Genomic DNA, 23470 nt, shown 5'->3' with positions numbered 1-23470 from the left:
TAACTCTATTTCCTGAGCTGCATTGTTGGCTAAGAAAATATTTACTAAATCAAATAAAAACTAACACAATAAAATAACGAGGCTATATACAGGGGCTACCGGTACCGAGTCGATGTGCAGGTTAATCGAGGTCATTTGTACATGTAGGTAGGGGTAAAGTGACTATGGATAGATAGTAAACAGCCAGTAGCAGCAGTGTAAAAAGGGGGGGGTCAATGTAAATAGTCGGGGTGGCCATTTGATTAATTGTTCAGCAGTCTTTTGGCTTGGGGGTAAAAGCTGTTAAGGAGTCTGTTGAAGGAATTCTAAATTCCTGTTTTAATTCCCAATCAAAATTAAACACTCTGTCAATGCATAAGGGTTTGTATGACCCTTATTTTATAAGAATGGACAGAGCCCCGGTCTTAAAAGTCAAGTACACAGACTTTAATTCAAGAGAGTACTGAGTTCATACACATTTTACCACAGGTTATAAACTGAAAATGACGTCAGCGTTTTCTAAATGCTCCGTCTCTTCTTGACACTGGTAGAGAGGCCCTATAGTTCTCAAGCCTTCCCTCCTCGCCTAGGGCCAAGGTCAGTCAGTGTAGATAAGCATTCTAGACAGTCTGGAGATAATTCATTCATTTGTACAAAGGAACAGACCGTCATTGTACTAAACTCCCGTCTACATTCACTACATTATATTCAATAATGGGAGCAAGAGAGAAAATTCATACATGTACAGTAACATAAAAGCCCTTTAATTCATCCTGACTGAAATGTATACATAATTAGTCATTATAGATAAAAATTCCCTTAACAGAGTCTTCTGGACCTAGACTTGACGCTCCGTTACCACTTGCCGTGCTGTAGCAGAGAGAACAGTCTACGACTAGGGTGACCCTTGGCCCCAAGATGTACTGGGCCCCAAGATGTACTGGGCTGTACGCACTACCCTCTGTAGTGCCTTAGGGGCGAAAGCCGAGCAGTTGTCATACCATGTGGTAATGCAACCGGCTTGAGAATGGTGCTCTCGATGGTGCAGCTGTTGACCTTTTTGAGGATCTGGGGACCCATGCAAAATCTTTTCAGTCTCCTGAAGGGGAAAATGTGTTGTCGTGCCCTCTTCACGACTGTCTTGGTGTGTTTGGACCATGATAGTACGTTGGTGTTGTGGACAACAAGGAACTTGAAACTCTCAATCCTCTCCATTACAGCCCCATCCGATCTGAAAGGGTGCGTCTTCGGGAATCCTTTTCCTGTTGTCCATGATCAGCTCCTTTGTCTTGATCACATCGAGGGAGAGGTTCTTGTCCTTGCACCACACGGTCAGGTCTCTGACCTCCTCCCTAAAGGCTGTCTTATGTCAGTGATCAGGCCTACCACTTGTGTCGTCTGCAAACTTAATGGTGTTGGAGTCGTGTTTGGCCATGCAGTCGTGGGTGAACAGGGAGTACAGGAGGGGGCTGAGCACGCACCCGAGGTACCCCCGTGTTGAGGATCATGGAGGCAAATATGTTGTTATCTACCCTTACCACCTGGGGGCAGCCCATCAGGAAGTCCCTCTTCGACACTTAAACCTAGCACTGGTTCTGGAGAGAAGCAGCTGAGTAGGCTAATGGCTGGTTAGGGGGTGCGGCTGGCTGCTCACAGCTGATATTATTGGATGAATCTGATATGACATACACACAAAGCGAAGTCCATACAGAAATGGTTTGTCTAGATCGGTGTGGAAAAACTTGACTGGGCTGCACAGAGCCCTGACTTCAACCCCATCAAACACCTTTGGGATGAAATGGAACGCCGACTGCGAACCAGGCCTGATCACACGCCACCAGTGCCTGACCTCACTAATACTCGTAGTTGAACGGACATACTTTTGGTCATGCAGTGTACATTGCTGTATATATTTTTGTATTTTGTGAACATTTTATTCTAATTGCAGGGGAATAGGTTTGTTGTATGCGATTCCTTTCATTAAAAACCTCAAGGACCCCCTGTTTTCAATTGTCGCCTAAAATGACATACCCAAATCTAACTGCCTGTAGCTCAGGACATGAAGCAAGGATATGCATATTATTGATACCATTTGAATGGAAACTTTGACATTTGTGGAAATGTGAAATTAATGTAGGGGAATATAACACGTTAGATCTTTTTTTTGTACCATCATTTTTGAAATGCAAGAGAAAGGCCATAATGTGTTTCTCCAGCCCAGGCGCAGTTTAGATTTTGGCCACTAGATGGCAGCAGTGCGTGTGCAAAGTTTTAGAATGAACCATTGCATATCTGTTCAAAATGTTGTATCAAGACTGCCAAAATGTGCCAAATTGGTTAAATCCTTTTAAGTTCACAATTGTGCACTCTCCTCAAACAATAGCATGATATCCTCACTGTAATAGCTACTGTAAATTGGACAGTGCAGTTAGATTAACAATAATTTAAACTTTCTGCCAATATCATATGTAAACTCAGCAAAAAAATAAACTTTTTCAGGACCCTGTCTTTCAAAGATAATTCGTAAAAACCCAAATAACTTCACAGATCTTCATTGTAAAGGGTTTAAACACTGTGTCCCATGGTTGTTCAATGAACCATTAACAATAAATGACATGCACATGTGGAATGGTCGTTAAGACACTAAAATTAACCTCAAAGTAAAACAAATCTAACTATCCAAGTTTGTTGCATGAAGAAATAGGTTTTGATCATGAAGCATATAGTGTCTTCGGAAAGTATTCAGACCCCTTGACTTGTTCTACAATTTGTTACTTTACAGCCTTATTCTAAAATGTATTAAATAAAATGTTTTCCTCATCAATCTATACACAATACCCCATAATGACAAAGTGAAAACAGAGACCTTTTGCTATGAGACTCAAAATTGCGCTCCGGTGCATCCTGCTTCCATTGATCATCGTTGAGATGTTTCTACGACTTCATTGGAGTCCACCTGTGGTAAATTCAACTGATTGGACATGATTTGGAAAGGCACACCTGTCTATATTAGGTCCCACAGTTGACAGTGCATGTCAGAGCAAAAACCAAACCATGAGGTCAAAGAAGCTCCGAGACAGGATTGTGTCGAGGCACATATCTGGGGAACGGTACCAAAACATTTCTGCAGCAGTGAAGGTCCCCAAGAACACAGTGGCCTCCATCATTCTTAAATTGAAGAAGTTTGGAACTATCAAGACTCCTCCTAGAGCTGGCCGCCTGGTCAAACTGAGCAATTGGCGGAGAAGGGCCCTGGTAAGGGAGGTGCCCAAGAAGCCGATGGTCACTCTTACAGAGCTCCAGAGTTCCTCTGTGGAAATGTGAGAACCTTCCAGAAGGACAACCATCTCTGCAGCAATCCACCAATATTTTGCCTCGTTGAGTTTTGGCCACGAGAGAAAAATGCAACCAATCATAAGGTGGTATTTTTTGCCTTAAAATAATGTTATACTGTGCTATTATATTTGGTTCTGTTATGTAGAATTCTATCATTACGTGATCTTGCAGACATTGATTCAGCTTTGATCTAACTTGATTAAACGAGCGCCATTCATCACTGAAATTCCCCGGAGTAGCTTGTTCTCTGGGAGGCCGAATGAGTAGAGCATCCCGTACATGGGCAGAAGCTTCGGGATCTGTGCAGTCCACAAAGATGAAATTGCATTGAATCTAATTAATCAAATCCATTGATTTACTAGGGTGCAGATAATCAATTATTCAAGAATCGATGGGTAAATATCACAAATTAAAATGACCTTCGAACAACTTCCCAAATCCAGTCTGTAGCTTTAATAAATTAATGGTTAATATTGAAAATGAATTATAGAGCTTCAAGCCCAAAAACAATGACTGATGCAAACCCAATGTTGAAATATTGAAAACCTCTTCAAAAGATGCACACACAAAAGCCAGCAGTAAATAAAAGAAGGATTTAATAGAATTTGAATCTTTTCCTTTCAAAAGCCATATTTTAAACATAAATTAGGCTTTAAGTCCCAACCTACATACATACATACAGCACAACAGCAGTTGAACCTCCATCACTGCAGTGACAAAGACTGCAGACAGGCAAACAGACAAATTGTCCTCTGGCCAAGTCCAAGTCTTGCCTCGAGTCAAAAGGGGGTAAGCCCCAAAAATAGACTCATCTACAGGCAAGCACCAACTAAACTGGAGGCGGTAGCATACCAGAATACATAAGAAAAAAACTGTAATATTAGGATAGGCACAATGAGAATCGCTATACAGAAAAAACACGGGGAAAAAAAATCATAGCACATCCATCTGGTGACATTGCTCTTTACATGAATGGAGCATTTGGGGAAGGAAAGTGTGACAGAAAGCTTGTTTCACAGAGAATCGTGGCCACGAAGGGAGAGGAGCTAAGTAAGGGTACATCTCGATAGTCTAAAATGGCCTCATCTCCCCTTCATCTGCACTCATGTGATAACATAATATGGTAGACTAGAGGACACCTAGAGGCAATAGCTGTCTGTCTTGCTGTTCCACACCAGTGCAGATAAATAGAACGAGACAATCCGGAGCCACTTTTACTACTGCAAATTAACGAAGCTCATTAAGAACATCCGGGATGTGGCTCGTACCAAAGGGAAACTCACCTCAGCGGCGATAGACCGCAAACGCCACAAAGCTAAAGAAAATGGTGATGCCCACCAGTGACGCGGTGGCGGGCGCGGTGAAGAATTGACGGTACTGGATCTGGAAGTACCAGAGCACAGACAGCATGAGCACAAACAGGGGCACCATGAGGCTGCCCACGTTGAGGGCCACGTGGACCTGGTCGGCAGCCCGGGCCCCTGCTGGTGCTGCCCTGGTGGCGTGCTGGGAGATGTGGCAGTGCAAGACGCAGTTGTCAGACAGGTTTAATGAGGCCAGTGTCTGGCCATCGTCCTGTAGCAGCTGGCCCTGGTAGATGAGGCGCACCTGGTGCTCTTGACCGGCGAAGTAGGTCCTGAAGTGGGGTTGGGGAGAAAGGACAAGGGTTACATCAGAGTTAGGTAGTTTTCTGCTGGCTGCCATCACTCTCATATTGTGGTTAACCTCCGGGAAGACCACATGCAACATGTGGACATCTGCCGAGAGTGGTCTCAGACCAGATGATCGAGCAGATGTCATGAACTATATGTTGGAATGTATGCTTTATATGACGAGTTTAAGTAAGAAATTGTATGAATGTTGGCTATTATGTTGGACACACAGCTGTCCCCCAGTGTTTATGAAGTTAACATCTCAATTAAGTAATACAGACCACACTGAAGTGTGCTGGGATTTATTTGCGAGTTCTAAAGTAATGTAAAAAGAAAGAGGGACGATTGCAACTGTAATGTAACAACATCCATGTTTTTAAAAAAAATGTTTTTGTAAAACATGCACCTCACATCAGATCATCTTGAAACTCTCTGTAAAGCTAACTTCCATCAAGGTTTTATTTGGTCTCCAATTGAATTGGTGGTATAGGCGCATGTATATTTTATTACAAATCTCAAATTTGTGTCTACATTCAACTGGTTATGGTTAATTGTGATATACACTGATTGTACAAAACATTATGAAGACCTGCTCTTCCCATGACATACTGACCAGGTGAAAGCTATGATCCCTTATTGATGGCTCTTGTTAAATCCACTTCAATCACTGTACACATGAAGGATTTTTAAGCCTTGAGACAATAATTGGGACATGGATTGTGTATGCGTGTAATTCAGAGGGTGAATGGCCAAGACAAGTGCCTTTCAACGGGGTATAGAAGTAGGTGCAAGGCGCACCAGTTTGTGTCAAGAACTGCAACACTGCTGGGTTTGCGCTCAACATTTTGAGAATGGTCCACCACCAAAAGGACATCCAGCCAACTTGACACAAATGTGGGAAGCATTGGACACAGCATGGTCCAACATCCCTGTGGAACACTTTCAACGACTTGTAGAGTCCATGTTAGGAAGGTGTTCTTAATGTTTTGTACATGTAAAGAGTACAAATTCCCCTATTTGGGTGTGGTGCCTGGCCTTAGCCTACGCAGTATATTATTCAGGCTACCCTAAAGTACTTTACCTTCTGCTGAAATTATAATAATATAAAATGTTCCAGGCGACAACAAATGTCTATTTCAGACTCAGTCCCATCCATAACAAAGGGTGTAACTTCCATAACCGTTGTTTTTTCTCTCCAAGGTAATATTGAAAATAAAAAAATAAAAAAATGTATGATTTTTGTGTTCAGTAGAGCCTTCCTTTGAAATGGCTAGCCATGTTTTTACCCAAGCCTTATGAACTCAGACTTATGCTAATATGTTCAATCTCCCCAAAAAGCTTGGCCATTCACATCCATAAAGTATGCTTTTTGGGGTATACTCCCTCACCAAGGGGGACTATAGAAACACACACCAAACATTTAATGTATGTTCTGTTTGGCCATTCTCTAAGATATTAAAGTTGTGATTTTGCATGGGGGTGTCACATCCAGAATGCTAGAATTGCCCTTATATTTTAGGTTCTGCTGGGGTAGGATAGTTCATTAGGCCCAAATCTATGGATTTCACATGATTGGGAATATAGATATGCATCTGTTGGTCACAGACACCTTTAAACAAAAAAAGAAGGGGCGTGGATCAGAAAACCAGTCAGTATCTGGCATGACCATTTGCCTCACACAGCGCGACATCTCCTTCACATAGAGCTGATCAGGCTGTTGATTGTGGCTTGATGTCCCACTCCTGTTCAATGGCTGTGCGAAGTTGCCGGATATTGGCGGGAACTGGACACGCTGTCGTACATGTCAATCCAGAGCATCCCAAACATGCTCAATGGGTGACATGCACGCAATGGAAGAACTGGGACATTTTCAGCTTCCAGGAATTGTGTACAGATCCTTGCAACATGGGACCGTGCATTATCATGCTGAAACATGAGGTGATGGAGGTGGAAGAATGGCACAACAATGGGCCTCAGGATCTCATCACGGTATCTCTGTGCATTAAAATTTTTAATCGATAAAATGCAATTGTGTTTGTTGACCGTAGCTTATGCCTGCCCATACCATAACCCCACCGCTTGCCCACACTACGCCATACACGCTGTCTGCAATCTGCCTGGTACTCTGGCAACAGGTTTGGTAGGCATTCATGCAGTCAGCATGCCAATTGCACACTCCTCACAACTTGGCATTGTGTGAGAAAACATCACATTTTAAAAGTGGCCTTTTATTGTCTCCAGCACAAGCTGCCACACCTGTCAGGTGGATGGATTATCTTGGCAAAGGAGAAATGCTCAGCAATGGACGTAAACAAATTTGTTTTAACTTTGTGTGCATGGAAAACTTCTGGGTTCTTTTATTTCAGCTCATGAATACTTTACATGTTTTGTTTATATAATTGTTCAGTATAATTCATGAGACATTTATTTATAAGTTCTATTCCTCAAGAACCAATGGCTACACTCCCCTACTTATTTGGACAGTGAAGCTAAAACTTTACATTTTGCTCCAGCATTTTCTATTTGATATACAATGTTTTATATGACGTGACAGTATATGTCACCTTTTATTTCAGGGTATTTTCATACCTATCTGATTTATGTTTAGAAATTAAATCACTTTATGTATCTAGTCCCCACATTTGAAGGGGTCATAAGTGTTTGGACAAATTCACTTAGTGTATTAAATTTTGCCAAAAGTTTATTTGATTCCATATTCCTAGCACGCAATGACTACATCAAGCTTGTTGGATGCATTTGCAATTTGTTTTGGTCGTGTTTGGAATTGTTGTGCCCAATAGAAATGAATTGTTAAGTAATCTAGTGTCATTTTGGAGTTAGTTTTATTGGAAATAAGAATAGAATATGTTTGAGCACTTCTAGATTAATGTGGATGCTACCACGGTTATGGATGATCATGAATGAATCGTTTATAATGATGGAACTCAGACGCACAGTTACAGATGCAAAGAGCCCGCCCCCAAAACTATTTTTCCTGGGATAATAATTCCCCTGTAACTTTCTATAGTAAAATAGGGTCTGAGCTATGACATATGCAAAACTTTTTTATTTTTTTATTATAGTTTTTGGATAATTTACATTTACAACGCATTCGGAAAGTATTCAGGCCCCTTGATGTGCATTTTGTTGCGCATTTTGTTACGTTACTTATTCTAAAATGGATTAAATAGTCCCCGTCCCCCCCATTGACACACAATACCCCATAACAAAGCAAAAACTGTTTAGATATTTTTGCAAATGTATTAAAAAACAAAACTGAAATAATACATTTACACAAGTATTCAGACCCTTTACGCAGTACTTTGTTAAAGCACCTTTGGCAGCGATTACAGCCTTGAGTCTTCTTGGGTATGATGCTACAAGCTTCTCACACTTGTATTTGAGGGGTTTGTCCCATTCTTCTCTGGAAATCCACTCAAGCTCTGTCAGGTTGGATGGGGAGCATCGCGGCACAGCTATTTTCAGGTCTCTCCAGAAATGTTAGATCGGGTTCAAGTCCGGACACTGGCTGGGCCACTCAAGGACATTCAGAGACTTGTCCCGAAGCCACTCCTGCGTTGTGTTGCCTGTGTGCTTAGGGTTGTTGTCCTGTTGGAAGGTGAACCTTTGCCCCAGTCTGACGACCTGAGCACTCTGAGCAGGTTTTCATCAAGGATCTCTCTGTACTTTGCTCTATTCATCTTACCCTCAATCCTGACTAGTCTCCCAGTCCCTGCCGCTGAAAAACATTCCCACAGCATGACGCTACCACCACGCTTCACAGTAGGGATGGTGCCAGGGTTCCTCCAGACATGATGCTTGGCATTCCGGCCAAAGAGTTTAATCTTGGTTTCATCAGAAAAGAGAATCTGGTTTCTCATGGTCAGAGTCCTTTAGGTGCCTTTTGGCAAACTCCACGCGGTCTGTCATGCATTTTACTGAGGAGTGGCTTCCGTCTGGCCACTCTATCATAAAGGCCTGATTGGTGGAGTGCTGCAGAGATGGTTGTCCTTCTGGAAGGTTCTCCATTGTGTCTTGGTCACCGCCCTGACCAAGGTCCTTCTCCCCCGATGCGCAGTTTGGCCGGGCGGCCAGCTCTAGGAAGAGTCTTGGTGGTTCCAAACAGGTGTGTGCCTTTCCAAATCATGTCCAATTAATTGAATTTACCACAGATGGACTCCAATTAAGTTGTAGAAACATCACAAGGATGATCAATGGAAACAGGATGCACCTGAGCTCAATTTTGATTATCATAGCAAAGGGACTGAATACTTATGTAAATGTGATATTTTTTTTTGGGGGGGGGGGGTCATTACATTTGCAGATGGGTAAACTTTTAGTTAAGGGCACCACATTATAAATTGTACACGATCTTCAAATGAGACTCAGCAGTATGTTGCCACAAGCAGCAGTATTTTTTTATTTGGAAATACACTTTTGTGTTTTGGATATTTTCAAATACACAGCCCAAACCAACTAGTCTTCTTCAAATAGACGTAGTTGTAAATGCCTGCCAATACTTTCTAAATGCATTTAACACTAAATTAAATATAGATGTATTTTCAAATAACCTAATCTAAATGGTTTTTGCCAAATGTATTTGAAAATAATTTAAATATAGTTCTATGAACGCAGGTCTGATTGATACACACCCACCCCTTCACCTCTGCCAGCCTCAATAGTGGTCGGCACCAGTGTGAATCCATGTAAACACACCATAGGGATTATATTCAAACAATCTTACTACGACCCACAAATCCCTAGTTTCTGCATAAGTATTTGGAAGACTATTAAGTCGATTCCCTTGACGCTATAAGTCAGCCTAAAAAGCATCCTGAAACACCTTGCCATGTGTGTCACCATCCCCAAGGTCTATAAGGAGAGACAGAATGTTGTGAGAAGGCTCTGTTAAGAATGAGTTAGCCTTGCACTTGGTTAATCCCTGCAAGTCTCTGCATAAAGGTTCAATTACATAAAATAAAAAAATACATGTTTAAACTTGCAGATAGTCCCTGAAAAAATAGGAGGAAGTGTAGGTCTACTTGTAAGCTGCCCTCTTAACTAAGAGGCAAACCAAATTGAATGTGTCTCAAGTGTTCATATGAATGAATAGGCCAAATGCAATAGATAGATACAAACCTCAAAAGAATAGGTACCTTTTGATGTAACCAATGGTGTCCTCAGGCTTGACCTGGGCCATCCTCTCTGTGTCGTTGAGGAACTTAAGACGCAAGACCATGTTCCTCTCGGCAGCGGCAGTAGTATCCACATCAGGGAAGTGGCTGTCACTTGAGGCACTGTCTAGTGGACTCGGGGTGGGGAAAGAAGGGGAAGGAGAGGGGCCGGCTCCAGCCTGGCCACCTCCGACGCCCTCTCGGTGTCTCACACCATCCCTCCTGAAGCCCGACCCCTCTTCTTCCAGAAGGCTGCTCTCTCCACCTGCCCCCTCTACTCCCCTTTCTCCACCCACCTCAGGAATCTGTCCTCCCGCCTCTGCCTTACCTTCCTCCCCCAAAGGTGGGGTCAGGCTGACCAGAGTGGTTGTGGTAGGTGGCAACTCCGGACTGTCGCTGTCATTGGTGGTGATGTTATTGGGAGCCGGGTGCGGATCAGAGGGGGCGGTCCGGAGCTGGAGGGAGGCAGAGACTGAAGAGGAGGAGGATGAGGTAGGGGGTGTGGTGAAGAGGTTTTCAGGGGGCTCGGCCGTGTGCGTGGAGGCCCAGGCAATCACCAGTACCAGCAGCAGGAGGACCGCCCCAAAGAGCAGGGTGACCTCGTCCCCCACCCCCTCGATTAGAGCCATACCCAGGCCGGGGGTCCCACACTAAGGCAAGGTTTGACTAGGCACCTGGAACAAAGGGGGAGGAAGGAAAAGGATTTGGTTGGGGCTCAGTCTAACACATACTCAAATGGTTTGCCTAGCCAGAGCTTAGTCAAATATGACATTCATGTAGGCAACATGCTGAGGTGTTCAGTTCTTACGGCACAAAGTTTACTCAATTATGGATTGTTAAAATCATAAATAAAAACCATGTTTCAAAACAGAAATTGCACTATTCAGCACATTTCTCCATGACATCCGAAAAATAGGAGCATCTAAGATAGATTGGTCTGACTGCGTACTGCTCATGGGCGTTACTTGCAAGAGGAAGTTGAATTGAGTTCTTGAGCTGCAAATGGTAGTGGCTGTGGCCAACATTTGTAAAGGCCCTCTTGGTCACAGAGACAATAATTTGCTTTTTAAAGCAATGATACACTTTTTGTCTTGGGGCTGAGAAAACATTTCAGCTTTAAAGCTAATTTCTTGATGTTCTTTTTCATTGTGACATGGCTTATCCCGTCTTCTTATACTATCTGAGCGACTCAAACATTTTAACAATTGCGGCCACATGACACGACATTTTATGAATTTTAGATTGTCTCCAACTGTCTAGTTTTTAATTTGTGACTGTTAGTTCTCCAAGATTCTTATTCAAAAACATACTTTGTTTTTAGTCATTTCAGTTTACACTGACAATGTTTACCATCAAGAAATATAAAACAATACATTAAGTTTTGTTTTGCTTATTTTTTTGGAGTGGCGGCAACTAGGCTTGGGCGGTATCTAGATTGTCAAACTGACCTTGTGCCATCACGGGCCATCCCACCAGACAGGTGTACCATAATCAAGAAACTGATTAAACAGCATGATCATTACACAGGTGCACCTTGTTCTGGGGATAATAAAAGGGCACTCTAAAATGTCCAGTTAAGTTTTGTCGCAACATAATGACACAGATGTCTCAAGTTTTGAGGGAGCGTGCAATTGGCATGCTGACTGCAGGAATGTCCACCAGAGCTGTTGCCAGAGAATGTAATGTTAATTTCTCTACCATAAGACGCCTCAAACGTCTTTTACGAATCAAATCAAATGTTATTGTTCACATACACATGGTTAGCAGATGTTAATGCGAGTGTAGCAAAATGCTTGTGCTTCTAGTTCCGACCGTGCAGTAATATCTAACAATTTTACAACAATTACCTTATACACACAAGTGTAAAGGGAAGAATAAGAATATGTACATATAAATATATGGATGAGCGATGGCCGAAAGGCAAGATGCAGTAGATGGTATAGAGTACAGTATATACATAAAATATGAATAATGTAGGGCATATAAACATATAAAGTGGCATTTTTAAAGTGGCTAGTGATACATTTATTACATCCAATTTTTAATTATTAAAGTGGCTAGAGATGAGTCAGTATGTTGGCAGCAGCCACTCACTGTTAGTGATGGCTGTTTTTCAGTCTGATGGCCTTGAGATAAAAGCTGTTTTTCAGTCTCTCTGTCCCTGCTTTGATGCACCTGTACCGACCTCGCCTTCTGGATGATAGCGGGGTGAACAGGCAGTGGCTCGGGTGGTTGTTGTCCTTGATGATCTTTTTGGCCTTTCTGTGACATCGGGTGTTGTAGGAGGGCAGGTAGTTTGCCCCCCGGTGATGCGTTGTGCAGACCTCACTACCCTCTGGAGAGCCTTGCGGTTGTGGGCGGTGCCATTGCCGTACCAAGCGGTGATACAGCCCAACAGGATGCCCTCGATTGTGCATCCGTAAAAGTTTGTGAGTGTTTTAGGTGGCAAGCCAAATTTCTTCAGCCTCCTGAGGTTGCATCACAATGTCTGTGTGGGTGGACCATTTCAGTTTGTCCGTGTTGTGTACGCCGAGGAACTTGAAACTTTCCAACTCCTCCACTACTGTCCCATCGATGTGGATAGGAGGGTGCACACTCTGCTGTTTCCTGAAGTCAGATAATTTCCTTTGTTTTGTTGACGTTGAGTGTGAGGTTATTTTCATGACACCACACTCCGAGGGCCCACACCTCCTCCCTGTAGGCCGTCTCGTCATTGTTGGTAATCAAGCCTACCACTGTAATGTTGTCTGCAAACTTGATGATTGATTTGGAGGCGTGCATGGCCACGCAGTCATGGGTGAACAGGGAGTACAGGAGTGGGCTGAGAACAAACCCTTGTGGGGCCCCAATGTTGAGGATCAGCAGGGTGGAGATGTTTCCTACCCTCACCACCTGGGGGCGGCCTGTCAGAAAGTCCAGGACCCAGTTGCACAGGGAGGGGTCGAGACCCAGGGTCTGGAGTTTAATGGCGAATTTGGAAGGTATAATGGTGTTAAATGCTGAGCTGTAATCGATGAGCAGCATTCTTGCTTATGGTTGAAGTTGGAAGTTTACATACACCTTACCTAAATACATTTAAACTAAGTTTTTCACAATTCTGGACATTTAATCCGCGTAAAAAAGTCCCTGTCTTAGGGCAGTGAGGATCACCACTTTATTTTAAGAATGTGAAATGTCAGAATAATAGTAGAGAGAATAATTTATTTCAGCTTTAATTTCTTTCATCACATTCCCAGTGTGTCAGAAGTTTACATACACTCATTTACTATTTGGTAGCATTGCCTTTAAATTGTTTAACTTGGGTCAAATGTTTCAGGTAGCCTTCCACAAGCTTCCCACAATAAGTTGGGTGAATTTTGGCCCATTCCTCCTGACAGAGCTGGTGTAACTGAGTCAGGTTTGTAGGCCTACTTGCTCGCACACGCTTTTTCAGTTCTGCCCACAGATTTTCTATAGGATTGAGGTCAGGGCTTTGTGATGGCCACTCCAATACCTTGACTTTGTTGTCCTTAAGCCATTTTGCGACAACTTTAGAAGTATGCTTGGGGTCATTGTCCATTTGGAAGACCCATTTTCGACCAAGCTTTAACTTCCTGACGTCTTGAGATGTTGCTTCAATATATATTCACATAATTTTCCTACCTCATGATGCCATCTATTTTGTGAAGTGCACCAGTCCCTTCTGCAGCAAAGCACCCCCACAACATGATGCTGCCACCCCCGTGCTTCCCGGTTGGGATGGTGTTCTTCAGCTTGCAAGCATCCCCCTTTTTCCTCCAAACATAATAATGGTTCATTATGGCCAAACAGTTCTATTCATCAGATCCGAGGACATTTCTCCAAAAAGTATGATCATTGTCCCCATGTGCGGTTGTAAAACGTAGTCTGGCTTTTTTATGGCGGTTTTGGAGCAGTGGCTTCTTCCATGCGGAGCGGCCTTTCAGGTTACGTCGATATAGGACTCGTTTTACTGTGGAAAAATATACTTTTGTACCCGTTTCCTCCAGCATCTTCACAAGGTCCTTTGCTGTTGTTCTGGGATTGATTTGCACTTATTATTTTTCTGAGGTCTTGTCTGATTTCTTTTGATTTCCCCATGATGTCAAGCAAAGAGGCACTGAGTTTGAATGTAGGCCTTGAAATACATACACAGGTACACCTCCAATTGACTCAAATGATGTCAATTAGCCTATCAGAAGCTTCTAAAGCCATGACATTCTTTTCTGGAATTTTCCAAGCTGTTTAAAGGCACAGTCAACTTAGTGTATGTACACTTCTGACCCACTGGAATTGTGATACAGTGAATTATAAGTGATATAATCCATCTGTAAACAATTGTTGGAAAAATTACTTGTGTCATGCACAAAGTATATGTCCTAACCGACTTGCCAAATCTATAGTTTGCTAACAAGAAATTTGTGGAGTGGTTGAAAAACAAGTTTTAATGACTCCAACCTAAGTGTATGTAAACTTCTGACTTCAACTGTAGATATTCCTCTTGTCCAGATGGGATAGTGCAGTGTGCAGTGTGCAGTGTGATTGCGTCGTCTGTGGACCTACTGGGGCGGTAAGCAAATTGGAGTGGGTCTAGGGTGTCAGGTAGGGTGGAGGTGATATGTTCCTTGACTAGTCTCTCAAAGCACTTTATGATGACGGAAGTGAGTGCTACAGGGCGATAGTCATTTAGCTCAGTTACATTCGCTTTCTTGGGAACAGGAACAATTGTGGCCCTCTTGAAGCATGTGGGAACAGCAGACTGGGATAGGGATTGATTAAATATGTCCGTAAACACACCAGCCAGCTGGTCTGCGCATGCTCGGAGGATGCGGCTAGGGATGCTGTCTGGGCCGGCAGCCTTGCGAGGGTTAACACGTTTAAATGTTTTACTCACGTTGGCTGCGGTGAAGGAGAGCCCGCAGATGTTGGTATCGGGCCGTGTCAGGGGCACTGTATTGTCCTCAAAGCGAGCAAAGAAGTTGTTTAGTTTGCCTGGGAGCAAGACATCGGTGTCCGCTACGGGGCTGGTTTTCTTTTTGTAATCCGTGATTGACTGTAGACCCTGCCACATACGTCTTGTGTCTGAGCCGTTGAATAGCGACTCTACTTTGTTTCTATACTGACGCTTAGCTTGTTTGATTGCATTGCGGAGTGAATAGCTACACTCTTTGTATTCGGTCATGTTTCCGGTCGCCTTGTCACAATTAAAAGCAGTGGTTCACGCTTTGAGTTTTGCACGAATGCTGCCATCAATCCACGGTTTCTGGTTGGGGAAGGTTTTAATAGTCACCGTAGGTACAGCATCACCGATGCACTTGCTAATAAACTCGCTCACTGAATCAGCGTACACATCAATGTTGTTGTCTGAGGCTATCCGGAACATATCCCAGTCCACGTGATCGAAGCAATCTTGAAGCGTTTAATCCGATTGGTGAGACCAGCATTGAACAGACCTGAGCACGGGCGTTTCTTGTTTTAGTTTCTGTCTGTAGGCTGGCAGCAACAAAATGGACAAAAAAGTCGTGGTCAGATTGGTTCGAAAGGAGGGCGGGGAAGGGCTTTGTATGCATCGCGGAAGTTAGAGTAACAATGATCCAGAATTTTGCCAGCCCAGGTCGTGCAAAATCCCCAGCTACAATAAATGCAGCCTCAGGATATATGGTTTCCAGTTTACATAGAGTCCAATGAAGTTATTTCAGGGTCGTCGAGGTGTCTGCTTGGGGGGGATATACACGACTGTGATTATAATCGAAGAAAATTCTCTTGGTAGATAATGCGGTCGGCATTTGATTGTAAGGGATTCTAGGTCAGGTGAACAAAAGGATGTGAGTTCCTATATGTTGTTATGATCACACCATGACTCGGTAATCATAAGGCATACACCCCTGCCCTTCTTCTTAATTAACAGAAAGATGCTTGTTTCTGTTGGAGCGATGCATGAAGAAACCGGGTGGCTGTACCGACTCTGCTAACATATCCCGAGTGAGCCATGTTTCCGTGAAACAGAGAATGTTACAATCTCTGATGTCTCTCTGGAATGCTACCCTTGCTCGGATTTCATCTACCTTGTTGTCAAGAGACTGGACATTGGCAAGTAGTATGCTCGGGAGCGATGCGCCATGTGCCCGTCTACGGAGCTTGACTAGAAGACTGCTCTGTCTTCCCCTCCTGCGGCGCCGTTGTTTTGGGACGCCTACTGGGATTCGATCCATTGTTCTGGGTGGTGGTCCAAACAGAGGATCCGCTTCGGGAAAGTCCTATTCCTGTTCGTAATGTTGGTAATTTGCCGTTGCTCTTATATCCAATAGTACTTCCCGGCAGTATGCGATAAGACTTAAAATTTCCTGGCGTAACACAGTGTAAGAAATAATACATACAAAAATAAAATACTGCATAGTTTCCTAAGAACACGAAGCGAGGCGACCATCTCTGTCGGCGCCAGATGTACCGTGTAAGAGAATTTGGCAGTACATTCAGACAGCCTACAACCACAGACCATGTTTATAGCGTCGTGTGGGCTAGAGGTTTTCTGATGTCAACGTTGTAAACAGAGTGCCCCATGGTGGCAGTAGGGTTATGGTATGGCAGGGATAAGCTACGAACAATGAACACAATTGCATTTTATCAATTGGCAATTTCAATGCACAAAAATACCGTTACGAGATCCTGAGGCCCATTTTTTTTATTTTACATATGTGACCAGTCATGTGAAATCCACAGATTAGGGCCTAATTTACTTATTTCAATTGACTGATTTCCTCATATGAACTCTAACTTAATTTAAAGTATTTTTACTCAGTGGTGTAAAGTTCTTAAGTAGTACTTTCAAGTATTTTTATTGAAGTCTTTTTGGGGGTATATGTACTTTACTATTTATATTTTTGACAACTTTTAATTCACTACATTCCTATTAATGTACGTTTTACTCCATTTTCCCTGACACCTAAAAGTACTTGGTACATTTTGAATGCTTAACAGAACAGGACACTTGTCTAATTCACACACTTATCAAGAGAACATCCCTGGTCATCCCTACTGACTCTGATTTGGCAGACTCACTAAACACATGCTTATTTTATAAATGATGTCTGAGTGTTGGAGCATGCCCCTGGCTATATGTAAATAAAAAATGATGGCATCTGGTTTGCTTTATATAAGGAATTGGAAATTATTTACTTTTGATACTTTAGTATATTTTAGAAATTACAATTACTTTTTGGTACTTAAGTATTAAAAACAAATACTTTTAGACCCAATTTATTGGGTGACTTTCCCTTTTACTAAAGTCATGTTCTATTAAAAAGTTATCTTTAATTTTACTCAAGTAAAAGTAAAGATATACTTGCCCTTTGCCAAGCCATCATTGTAAATAATAATTCGTTTTTAACTGACCTGCCTGGTAAAAAATATTAATAATAACTCAATTACTTGTCTTGTACATTCAGACAGTCAATGACAACTGTGGGGTCAAAAAGTCCTGCTATGTGGTGATCGGTCTCCCTGTGATCCTGAACGTAATGATAGGCTGGCTGTAGGCTATTTATTGGTCAATATTTATTGGATACAAAGTAAGTAGTTAACTGACCTACCATAAATTCTGCATTAGTAGCTACCACCAACTAGTTAGTTAGTTGTAGTGAACAAGGTCGTGACTACACCCTTCGACTAACTTACACTAGAAAGCTAACACAAACTATCTAACGTTAGTTTGCTAACAAGCCAGGCCTAGTTAGTTACCTAGCTACGTGGCTCTATGAGGGCAGTTGGTTAACTTTAACTTATCTCCTGCAAACTCGCTTAGCTAGCTAGTTAGCTACCTGCTGGCGACGATAGTGTGTAACTAGTACAGCAGCTACTTACCTAGACTAGCAAGCATCCGCCTAGCCCTAACAGGTAAGTCAGTCAGTCATTCGTCAAATATCCCAACAATTCAAGCCATAGTAGCTAGCTAACTATTAACTGTAGCGGCTCTAACGGCAAAATATTAATCAACCAGAGTTTAATGTCAATCAAACGAACGACTAGTGTTACTACAACAATACTTCAACAAAACATATGCATAGTAGAACTTACTGTTAACATTTGAAATAGCATCATTGTAGCTAAATCATTATCCAATTTGATGTGCACTTCCTTACATCAGCATTTCGTCATCAACATTAAAAAAGTACTTCCGGGTCACGGAATATCAAAAGTTTTCCAAATAAAAGTGTGAATGTGTATATATTTAATTATGTGTCTATATATATATATATATATATATATATATATATATATATATATATATATATATAATGTGTATACATGTGTGTGTATATATAAACAAAAAAACTGTCCAAACATTAACAATGATTCATATTTGTTCATATTTATGTGACATTTGCATTATTTGTGGGTTTTAAAACATTTTCCAAAGTTAAATAAATGCCCCCAATGCATTAGGCCTATAAATTACATGTTGGCTTAATGAGACAAAAATGTGTACGTGTGGATGTAAAAGTGGGGTTGGAAATACTCAGTAGGGTCTTCTTAACAGCTTCTACCCACAAGACATAAGACTCCTGAATGGCTAATCAAATGGCTACCCAGACTATTTGCATTGTCGTCGTCGTCGTCGCCCCCCCCCCCCCCCCCCCCCCCCCCTTCTACACTGCGGCTCTGTTATTATCACTTTAATAACTATACCTACATGTACATATTACCTCAATTACCTCAACACCGGTGCACATGCACATTGACTCTACCAGTACCCCCTGTATAGCCCCGCTATTGTTATTTATTGCTGCTCTTTAATTATTTGTTATTCTCATCTCTTACTTTTTTTAAGGTATTTTCTTACAACTGCATTGTTGGTTAAGGACTTGTCAGTAAGCATTTCACTGTAAGGTCTACCTACCCCTGTTGTATTCAGCGCATGTGACAAATAAGATTTGATTTGATCTATACTGAACAAAAATATAAATGCAACATGCAACAATTTCAACAATTTTACTAAGGTATAGTTCATGTAAGGATATCAGTCAATTTTTAAAAAATGTATTAGGCCCTGATCTATGGATTTCACATGAAGTGGGTGGGCCTGGGAGGGCAAAGGCTCACCCACTTGGGAAACTGACTCACCCACTGGGGAGCAAGGCCCAGCCAGTCAGAATGAGTTTCCCCACAAAAGGGCTTTATTACTGACAGAAATACTCCTCCGTTTCATGACTTATGCTAGAGAAATTCACATTCAATTCTCTGTCAACAGCTCTGGTGGACATTCCTTCTGTAATAAGCTCACGTAGTTGCTGTCACAAACTCCCCACGGTTGTCACTGACTAGTTGGATATTAATTTAAAATCAAATCCAATTTGTCACATGCGCCAAATACAACAGGTATTACAGTGAAATGTAGGTATAGTTAAAGTGACTATGCATAGATAATAAACAGAGTAGCTGCAGCGTAAAAGGGGGGGGGGGGGTTGCAAATTGTCTGGGTAGCCATTTGAATAGCTGTTCAGAATCTTATGGCTTTGGGGTAGAAGCTGTTAAGAAGTTTTTGGGACCTAGACTTGGCGCACCGGTACTGCTTGCCTTGCGGTAGCAGAGAAAACAGTCTATGACTAGGGTGGCTGGAGTCTTTGACCATTTTTAGGGCCTTCCTCTGACACCGCCTGGTATAGAGGTCCTGGATGGCAAGAAACTTGGCCCCAGTGATGTACAAGGCCGTTCACACTACCCTCTGTAGTGCCTTCGGTCGGAGGCCGAGCAGTTGCCATACCAGGCAGTGATGTAACCAGTCTCGATCATGCAGCTGTAGAACTTTTTGAGGATCTGAGGACCCATGCCAAATCTTTTCAGTCTCCTGAGGGGGAATTGTCTTTGTCATGCCCTCTTCAGGACTGTTTTGGTGTGTTTGAACCATGATCGTTTGTTGTTGATGTGGACACCAAGGAACTTGAAGCTCTCAACCTGCTCCATTACAGCCCTGTCGATGAGAATTATCTTCTTTGTCTTGATCACATTGAGGGAGAGGTTGCTGTCCTGGCACCACACGGCCAGTTCTCTGAACTCCTCCCCGTAGGCTGTCTCATCGTTGTCAGTGATCAGGTCTACCACTGTTGTTTCATCTGAAAACTTAATGATGGTGTTGGAGTCGTGCCTGGCCAGTATCTGTGAAAATGATCATGAATTCCAAGCGTAAATAGCAGGTAGGCTAGGCCATGTCAATCCCTTATAAAGCTTAATAAGAATAATGGATTAACTCAGGGCATTTCCATGATTGTTATTTCAGTAGATTAACAACAAGGTTACATGTTTCAGATCTGGTGTTGTAAGTAGAGAAGGAGAGCCTCCGGGTGAGCATTGACCATTGGATTTTGAGTAGTGCTTTCACGGATAGGTTTGGTCTCATTTCTGTAGTTGGTTTTGTATAGGCCCTTGTTTCTCTATAGTCCAGTGGTCCATTCAACTCTCCAGATATGACACAATATAGGAACACAGGGTTACCCATAGCTAAAAGGAATACTGATGATGCATTCCTTTTCATGACCACTAGCATTGTTACATGTCTGAACTCTTTAGAGCTCACCATAATTATACTGAACATGCAACAATTTCAAAGATTTTACTTACAGTTCACACAAATCCGTCAATTAAAATAAATTAATTAGGCCCTAATCTTTGGATTTCACATAACTGGAAACAGTCTGGAAACACAGATATGCCTGGAAACACAGATATGCATGTTGGTCACAGATACAATACCTTGGGCCTTACAATGGGCCTTACAATGGGCCTAAGGATCTCGTCAAGGTATTTTTGTGCATTTAAATTGCCACAATCGGTCATTCTGTTCACAATGCTGACAGCAAACCGCTCGGCCACACGACACCGTACACATACATAGTGTTGGAGCCAAATTCCCATTTTCTTTATTTGTGCTATATTTATTGTTTTGCTCAATTTAGAAAAAACATTACATGAATATAAGTATAAATATTGCATTATGGAGTATGATTGATTAACTCGTGTTTTTTTGGTTTTCTATGGTTATCATGAGTATTTAAAACCATTATGGAGCCTTTCCTGGGCACATCCCTTTTTTCCCTTAACTATTTAGCAGTATGGGTCAACCTCAGTTCCCTCCGCTACACTAAGCAAGCTGGTAGTAGTCTATACACTTTAAATCCGATCGCTTTGACTTTGTTAATCGATGGAATATAGCCTATGAAATGACGGTTTGCTTGCATAATTCATTTTTATTTTTACATTATTGGAGTTTTGGACTCCCTGTTCTGTGGTTACTTTGGAAGCGCATCTGACTGCCCTGCATCACATACCTGTGGAGTTGGAATACAAATTGCCAAAAAACTATCGCTGGATGGAAGGCTGACGAATGGGTTATCAGCATGATCAAACATCGGATTGGAGGTAAAGATTTAATTTGAACAAGGTGGAAAAGACCAGATGCTCTACTGTATAAATTAAGAAGTGACGGAAGCTATTGTAACTGACTGTTTGATTTGCGCTACTCACTGTGGAGCGAGGGGAATGAAGTGCGGTTGCTCTTTCTATTGCTCAATCTGCTCTAATTTTTGTTACTTTTCGAGTTTAAATTGTGTGTGTCTTCTGATGTTTGGATTCGTGCTCTGAGTTGAGAACTGGCTGTGGAGCAGAGAGAAAATTGGTCACTTTGCTGATTGGCTGTTGTGTCTGTTTTGAGGACTTGTTTGAGGACTTGTTGACTTGTTTGACACAAAGATGTGCACTGATTTCTCAAAGTTGTTTAAGGAGTTGCATGATCTCCATGTGTCCATAAAATCTTTGTTACCTGCCGAGGAGGCAGGAAAGGATCCGGAAGAATGGTATGGCCCAAATGCATCAACACTGGATTATTTTGCAACCACAGTGGACACATGGCTGGAAGAAGCCCACCAGTGCTCAGCGGCTAACAAAACTGATGAGGAGATGATGCCAAGGGACAGTATCTAAAATGTCTCCTCAAAACATGGAAATGGATGTACAATCCACCACATCCTCTATCAGGCTCCATTTGGAGGCTGAAAAGGCAGCCTTACTGGTTCAAGTTTAAGTATTGAAAAGGGAACAAGCATCAGAGAAACAAGAGACTCAACTCGAAGCTGAAATATTGGCTAACAGTACTGTCATGTGAATAGTCCCTTTCAGTGAATTGGCTAGAAGAGATATGTCACAGGTCCCCATAGCACACAACCAAACACCATGGCTGACCTGGGATCCCTATTGTTCACCACGTCTGTGCTTACTGCACAGGGCCAGGGTCAAAGTAGTATGTTGTAACAAAGGGCTACCACCACATAGCTCTTGTTTCATCGTAGGTCAACTAAGAGCCAGAGCCTTTTTGAACATGCTATTGAAGTCAGTACTGAGAACAGCAAAGAGAGGTGTCACAAATCCCGCCGAAGATGGTGCCTCTTCCTGTTTTTTCGGCGGTTGTCGTCGCCGGTCTACTATTTGCCACCGATCCCCTTTTCTGTTTCATTTAGTTGTGTCTGATTAGTTGCACCTGTTTCGTGTTTAGGTTTTGGTTGTGGGCTATTTAAACCCAGTAGGCCCGCCGGCTTTTGTGCGGGCTTGCTTTTCTGTTTATGGTGTGTGATTATTTTGTGGTATTCATTTTTCCAATCAGTTTCGTCCTGTTTGTTTGGACTGGGTCTTTACGCGCCCTTGTGTGTGTGGCGTGACCGTCTCTCTGTTTTTTTGGAAAATAAAGATCCACATCTTTTGAACTACCCTGCTCTCTGCACCGGACTCCTCCACCCACTACTTATAGAAGCCGTGACAAGAGGCTGCACCTTTTGGAGCAATTCCACATGGGGCAACCCAGAGATCTAGTCCGCAGTTGCCAACATTTGGTGGCTGACAGAGGTTCTGCAGAAGCCAAAAGGCTTCTGATAAAACACTTTAGAGATATTTATTTAACCAGGTAGGCCAGTTGAGAACAAGTTCTCATTTACAACTGCGACCTGGCCAAGATAAAGCATTAACAGTGCGACACATACAACGACACAGAGTTACCCATGGAATAAACAAACATACAGTCAATAACACAATAGAAAAGTCTATATACAGTGTGTGCAAATTAGGTAAGATTAGGGAGGAAAGGCAATAAATAGGCCGTAGTGGTGAAATAATGACAATTTAGGAATTAAACACTGGAGTGATAGATGTGCAGAAGATAAATGTGCAAGTAGAGATACTGGGGTGCAAAGGAGCAAAGAAAATCTAATAATATGGGGATGGAGTAGTTGGATGGGCTATTTACAGATGGGCTATGTACAGGTGTAATGATCTGTGAGCAGCTCTGACAGC

The 23470-nt window shown here is 42.4% G+C and overlaps 1 protein-coding gene across 4 annotated transcripts; it reads right to left on the bottom strand.

Annotated features, from left to right (window-relative positions):
• Positions 1-3894: 3894 nt before the first annotated feature.
• tmub1 (transmembrane and ubiquitin-like domain containing 1) lies at positions 3895-18314 on the bottom strand. Of its 4 annotated transcripts, none has more exons than XM_090243460.1 (3): positions 18212-18314; positions 10107-10815; positions 3895-4951 (listed from the first exon to the last, which is right to left on the bottom strand). In XM_090243460.1, the coding sequence occupies exon 2, from the start codon at positions 10768-10770 to the stop codon at positions 10108-10110; it is 663 nt and encodes a 220-aa protein (XP_090099586.1). In that variant the 5' UTR covers positions 10771-10815; positions 18212-18314; the 3' UTR covers positions 3895-4951; position 10107. The 4 variants fall into 4 exon arrangements, with proteins under 4 accessions (XP_090099586.1, XP_021468261.1, XP_021468262.1 ...); XM_021612586.3 differs by having other exon boundaries at positions 10124-10815; XM_021612587.3 differs by having other exon boundaries at positions 10124-10815; positions 17999-18266.
• Positions 18315-23470: the final 5156 nt, after the last annotated feature.

The sequence above is a fragment of the Oncorhynchus mykiss genome, chromosome 8 (genome assembly GCF_057628025.1).
Source record: "Oncorhynchus mykiss isolate SJ-2025 chromosome 8, ASM5762802v1, whole genome shotgun sequence".
Lineage (NCBI taxonomy): Eukaryota > Metazoa > Chordata > Actinopteri > Salmoniformes > Salmonidae > Oncorhynchus > Oncorhynchus mykiss.
This window is presented reverse-complemented; position numbering and strand designations above follow the sequence as displayed.